At 39.4% G+C, this 6,049-nt stretch overlaps 1 protein-coding gene across 2 annotated transcripts in view; it reads right to left on the bottom strand.

The window, feature by feature from the left end:
* dnah6 (dynein, axonemal, heavy chain 6) overlaps positions 1 to 6,049 on the bottom strand; it is a 73,245-nt gene that overhangs the window by 40,045 nt on the left and 27,151 nt on the right. For both annotated transcript variants that reach the window (XM_039803779.1, XM_039803787.1), the window contains 7 exons: positions 5,750 to 5,872; positions 4,302 to 4,484; positions 3,844 to 3,987; positions 2,355 to 2,576; positions 1,396 to 1,543; positions 984 to 1,141; positions 221 to 352 (listed from right to left, as the gene is read on the bottom strand). In XM_039803779.1, the coding sequence (XP_039659713.1) occupies positions 221 to 352; positions 984 to 1,141; positions 1,396 to 1,543; positions 2,355 to 2,576; positions 3,844 to 3,987; positions 4,302 to 4,484; positions 5,750 to 5,872 (1,110 nt within the window). The remainder of the gene's footprint in view (positions 1 to 220; positions 353 to 983; positions 1,142 to 1,395; positions 1,544 to 2,354; positions 2,577 to 3,843; positions 3,988 to 4,301; positions 4,485 to 5,749; positions 5,873 to 6,049) is intronic.

Below are 6,049 nucleotides of genomic sequence, written 5' to 3'. Positions count from 1 at the left end.
GATTAACAGTGGGGAGTGGGGTGAGATGGAGAAATGAGAGAGAGTGAGAGAGCAAGAGTCAGATATCTTAGACATAAGTGCATGAACATTATACATTATGGCCACATAATATTGTTCCTAAACCAGTAAGAATAAAATCATTTATTACGATTAGGACGGTTTTTCAACATTAAATGTAGCCCCATTCTTTGAGTGTGTCTGTCTATGTGTGACTCCTCACTTTGAAGATCTGCTTGAGACTTTGATCTGAGGGTGTGGGAAGACACAGCATGCTGAAGTGGCGGATGAATCGGGGGGTCACCGGATTGCGCCCACCTCCCGGAGGAGCACACGCTGCAACAATGGTCATTTCCTGGAGGAGAGGTATGAAGGAGGAGAGGTTTGCCAAAATGTAAAAAGAGAGAAAAGATAAACAAGTCTCCCATCAGAAACTTCATCAGATGTCTACATCAGGTACACACATTTCATTTAAACATAACAAAGTTCCACCCCTAATCCAATCTGATGTGTTAACAATACCAATATTTATACTGCTCTGAAGTCTGACATTCCAGCATCTGAAAAGCTGTAGATAGCTATGACTATATTAGCATTTCTTTAGATAAAAATATCCAGAAGGCCAATATGTGTGCGTCAAACACACACAGACACACAAGATGAATGGGTTTCTTATATAAATGGACTAACCTTATTAAAAGTCCAAATGAAATGATGTTGATGCTGACTGTGCAAACAATAAACACCTTGTTGCCAAAATGTGTAAATGTTAAACATGCTCGATCAAAAACAATGGTTCAAACTGAATACTGAAAGGCATGTTTCCTCGTCTGTTTGTAGATTTATAAAATGGACAGCCACATAAGTCACTAAAACAGCCATCTGCTAAACTCCAAGATATATGCACATACATAATCATAGCTGTCAAATGTGTCGTTACATCTTGTCGTTACAATGTAGCTCATTTTATTTGTATACATTTATACCTGAATCTCCTTCCAGAAGAACTTGTTTCTGTCATAGAAGCCAGAAAAGTCCTGGAACTGGCGCAGGAGTTCTATAGGGGGCTGAGAGCCATAACTGTCGAGTTTAGGCATATTCAGGTCATCAACAAAGACCACTAACTTCTTGTTACCAGGAGCACCTACAGGGAGGGAAAATGAAAAGCATAAGGAGAGAAGGAGAAAAAGGTTATCAGATGTACAGATGCATACAAAGGATGATACTGTTTGTATGATATCAAAAGCAGAATCAAGGACAAATGACCAGATAGATGAATGGATGGTTAGAAGGACAGATAAACTGTTTCATTCAAAGACATTTGCATATTTTAGCACAGATCCTTTCTACACTGCAATATATAAATGGTTATGTGATAATGAAAGTGCGAGCCAATACCCATAATGTTTTTTCTCTTTTTCTCCAGTTTGGACTCAATGATCTCCTGCGTGCGGGCGGAGGTGGTCTGAGCCGAGAAGTTGATGTAGACAGGGACATAGCCGGCTTTTTCCTGGATACTGTTAAGTAGGCCCCGTGCCACCACCGACTGTCAGGGACAGACACATTCAAACATTTTTAAAACACTGACGACTTGAATTTTTTCTCTCTTTCTTCCAAACTTGAGGATTAATGGTCAAGCAAGACAAAACAGCCCTATCATAGAAAACTCAGCACCAAAACAAAACAGTCAATCATTCTGGGGGTATTTCATATGGATCTTGTAATGATCTCTACAACCACTGTAATTCTTGTATTTTAAAGTTTACCTGAATAGGTGCAGTTTTTATAGGTTTGGTTGTATTAATGATTTTTGTGTGTATTTTTAGTCTTCATTTAGTCATGATCTCTAGCTATCCCTTCTACAAATTTAATCAGGAAGGTGGGTGTAGACTACCAGGTGCTATCTACAGTACACATTGACTCACAAGACAAGATCTAAACTAAAGCAAAGAGCCAACTATTAAAAGCACACAAACATTTTATTGACAGTATCTTCCCAGTTAATCATTTTAATAAGCTTAATGAGCTTCCTGTACATTACTTGCTCATAATCAAACACTTCTCCTACCACACTACAACTGGAGGTCACACTGTATTTACTGAAACACCTGGTAATGCCAGAAGCACTACTACTGGGAAGTCAGCCCAGGTTTGAGCTGTAGTAGGCCAGTAATATAAAGCAGATGCCCCTTTAAAGAACACAACTGGGCATATATTTATCAACATAGTGCTGTATCTGGATTCTCTTGTTAAATTCCTATATATATATATATATATATATATAGGTCAGTGCGCTATGATTTAAAGTACAGTATGTCAGTGTTGCTACCATTTTCACTGTATCCATGAATCCTTACCTTCCCCACTCCAGTGCTGCCAGTGAAGAGTACAGAACGTCGCACAGATAACAGTTTCTCCATCAGGTAGCCGTACCGGACAGTGTCTGTGGTGGGGACCAGCATCTCAAAAAAGGGCTGCTCCCTGTTGTATGTAAATGAAGGGATTATCTTCTCCCAAGACTCCAGACGCTTGTGGTTAAAGGGTATGAATGAACTCCACAAGGTACCATCCCTCGGGAGCTACATGGCACACATTAATTCATATTAACATACAATACACACAAAAATTAGGCAAATAAAGTATAATGAATGTTTACAAAAATGTATACAAGTGCCTTCGTAAGACGGTATGCAATTAGCTTTAAAACCTCCTCAGAAATCAGGCAATAAAGAAACACATTTTACTTGATTGATTTGTTATGTGGAACTTTGGAAGTTTTCCCAGCGGCACGTGAATTAGTATTTGTCAGCCATCTTTGTTTTCCTGAATCCTGCTGTTAGTAGTGTGTGTGCATGTGCCTATGTGTTTGTTTTCCCTCAAACTGCACTGCTGGGAGCTGGCTACACTGGCTTTATCTCATGGTAAACACACAAAAACGTACACAAAACAGTTCTCTGAGCTAAATAATATTAAAATGCCCAAATACACACACCACCACAAAATACAACATAAGCACCTAAACAAATGTGGAAGCATGTTGGATGTTCCTGATTATACTCTAAAGCCTTCATAAACCTTTCCCTTCCATGCTCACTCCACCTTGAGGTAAGCGAGTCATGTTCTGCCCTACTGTGTTCTGCCTTTGTCATTAAGGAATTCCCTCAATCACCTGCCACGCCTGCCAGCCAAGACAAGCCTCTCAAACAATCAACTTTCCATTTCCTGTTAGGCGGAAGGACTCAAAATATCAGCCCCCAGCATCTACCTTCCTCCCTTGTCTAACAATCAACTCATAATTCTTTAAAGTTGGCATGGTGGAATAATGATATGCATCACTGCAATTTTATAAGCCTGGCACAGAGCTCAACGTTTTATCCAGTTGACCTTTCCAATAGTAAGTATTACAGTATTACAAAAATGTACAATATGGATGGATCTTCTTTTCGCATGAGTGAGTGATATCATAGGGAATAACCCTTTTTTGGATTGGCTATACTCAAGTGAGATACATTCAGTGCCAAAATTACTTTGGTAATATAATATCAGCTAACCTTCAGGCCTTTTCACATATTTCATGCTAATGTCTGCAAACGCGTTGTACATGGATTTGACTCTGTAATAAAGATGTGTGGGAAAAGAATGCCTTGAGTGGCTGAGTTTTAACAGCAGCACTGGGCCTGTAAGACAAAGTTGTGACTTTTCTGTCTTTATGCATGTCGCTGTGGTGTGAACATATCATATGCAGTGTCTGCAAATGTAACAATATAGTTTAGTGATAAAGCCCTCTATACTGTCCATCTATCTCTGTATGTATGAGTGGGTGTGGGTGTGTGCACAGGTATATACCGTAGCATTGCTGTTGCCTTCAAACTGCTGTTTGATGAAGTTGTCAAAAGCATCCCAGTGAGAACTGACCAGGTTTCCGCCAACTGCCCACAGGTAGCAAAATATGAAGGTCTGACATAATACACTGTTAAGAAGTTTGGAATCCTGACACCAACACATGAACAGAAAAAGGGAAAAAGCTCAGTTAGTAAGTTATGGCATGGTTCAAAATGAAGTACACACACCTATATTGGCTGTATGCAGTTGTGGTGTCTAATCATTTACAAGGTATTGGTGACATTTGAGGCCCTGCCTTTGTCATCTGACCTTGCCCACAACAACACTGAATATTTTTAATTATAGTGCTGAGTTATTGTGCAAAAATGTCCTTATTTGCATTAATAGACCAGTCCTGGTGTGGCACCATAGACAGAACTGAAATAGACTAAAGTGACAGTTACATTTTGTGTTTAATGTACCATTTGAAGGTCTGGCCCTCCTTCACCCAGCAGCAGAGCCTCCAGCAGGGAGCACAGAGTGGTGACTTTACTGATGTCCACCTGTCGCATTGCCTGGGTACAATGCTTCAACACAAACTGAAGACCCTTCTCCACATACTGCTCAAACAGCTCCAGCAGGTATGTCCGCACTGGGTCTGGGAGCTAGAGAGAGAGCATGCAGTGAACAGAGGCAGAGGAGTGTGTTTATGTAGTAATCTTTAAGAGACGTTTATCTACATAATCATCAATTCAACCTAGTTAGTTTGATATAGATACAGTTGAATAGTTTTGACATTTTTACTGAATCATTTATTATTTTCTTGCCAAGAGTGAGATGAGAAGTTCGAAATCACTGTCATATCTGTCCGCTAAATACAAGTTTAGCTTAGGATAAATGACTGAAAGCAAGGGGGTCACATCTAGCCTGACTCTGTGCAAAGGTAAAAAAAACAAATCCACCTTCCAGTATCTCTAAAGCTCACTGGCCTCTATTATTTTCGAACAGTAAGAAAGAGAAAGGCTAGCTGTTTTTAGTCTAGAGTGGTATTGATTTTCACATTTATCTTTAAGCAAGAAAGGGAATAAGCTTATTTTTTAAGTGTTGAACTATTTCTTGAACAGGTACACAAGCTACTAATTTGAACGAGTGTTAGACAGAATTTTAAACGTAAAGTATGGACAATGCTCTCCCTGTCCCCAAGAGACATAGAGAGACAGACTCTCTCAGCTAAAATAGCTAAGTGAAAATCAATAAAAAACAATTTAAACACTTGAATAAACTCTAACTCCAACCACTCTACACATATGTTGAAAGTGTAATCAAAGTTTCCACAAACGAAGCAGAATGCAACACTGAAACTAAGGAAATAAAGTCCTTTCCCCAAAAAATGTTGCTTGGTACAAAACAGATTGAAGCATCTTAATGGAGAGGTTGAAATACTCAAAGGTGGGAGAGAAATGTGGAGAGAAAAGAGGAGAAGGCACAAAGACGGACAAAGATACACAAGCAACAACAAATGACAGATTTTTAGATAAATACAACAAACAGACTAGTCTCTTAGTCAATTAGTCAATTAGCCATTGAAACAGAGATATACAACAAGAGAGAGAGAGAGTTCAAAATTAAGGAGAGAGATGACCCACTCACTGCATTGTTAAGTAACCTTGAAAGGCTATAAGGGCTAATGTTGCAAATGATGTGTTGTCATCAACATTTATGCTAATGCTCAAGTTGTTCTGCTTATAATGCCTGAAAAGGCACATTACCATTCATTCATTCATTCATTTGGTGCACAAACAGTCAGGAACACACAGTCACAGTTCCACAAAAAGAATATAAGATTACATTAGATCCTGAGCATGCTGTAAGCCACTTTTAAAGGCATTTTGCAATCAAATACTGGGAATGACAGAGACTCAGTATGTACCTTCGCTCCTAGACCACTGCTCCATGTCTGGACATAGGGCATCCACTTGAGCTCATCTGGGTCAATATATACCATCCCACAACGACTGACTGTGGCTGGAGATGCTACAGCCAAGTCCTGGACCTGAAAACCACAGTTGATGAAATAGACTAAATCATTTGATCTAGGAGCACAAAACACTGTAGAACCGTGTAATTATTCACTAAAGCAGAGAGTTTTATTCTAGATTGAGCCGTTTACCCAGGTCCGACCTGTCTTCAACACACGAGTTAGAAAACTGCTTACTGAATAGATAAAATG

The sequence above is a fragment of the Perca fluviatilis genome, chromosome 1, assembly GCF_010015445.1.
Source record: "Perca fluviatilis chromosome 1, GENO_Pfluv_1.0, whole genome shotgun sequence".
Taxonomy (NCBI): Eukaryota; Metazoa; Chordata; class Actinopteri; order Perciformes; family Percidae; genus Perca; species Perca fluviatilis.
The sequence above is the reverse complement of the archived record's forward strand: the minus strand, read 5'-3'. Positions and strand labels throughout refer to the sequence as shown.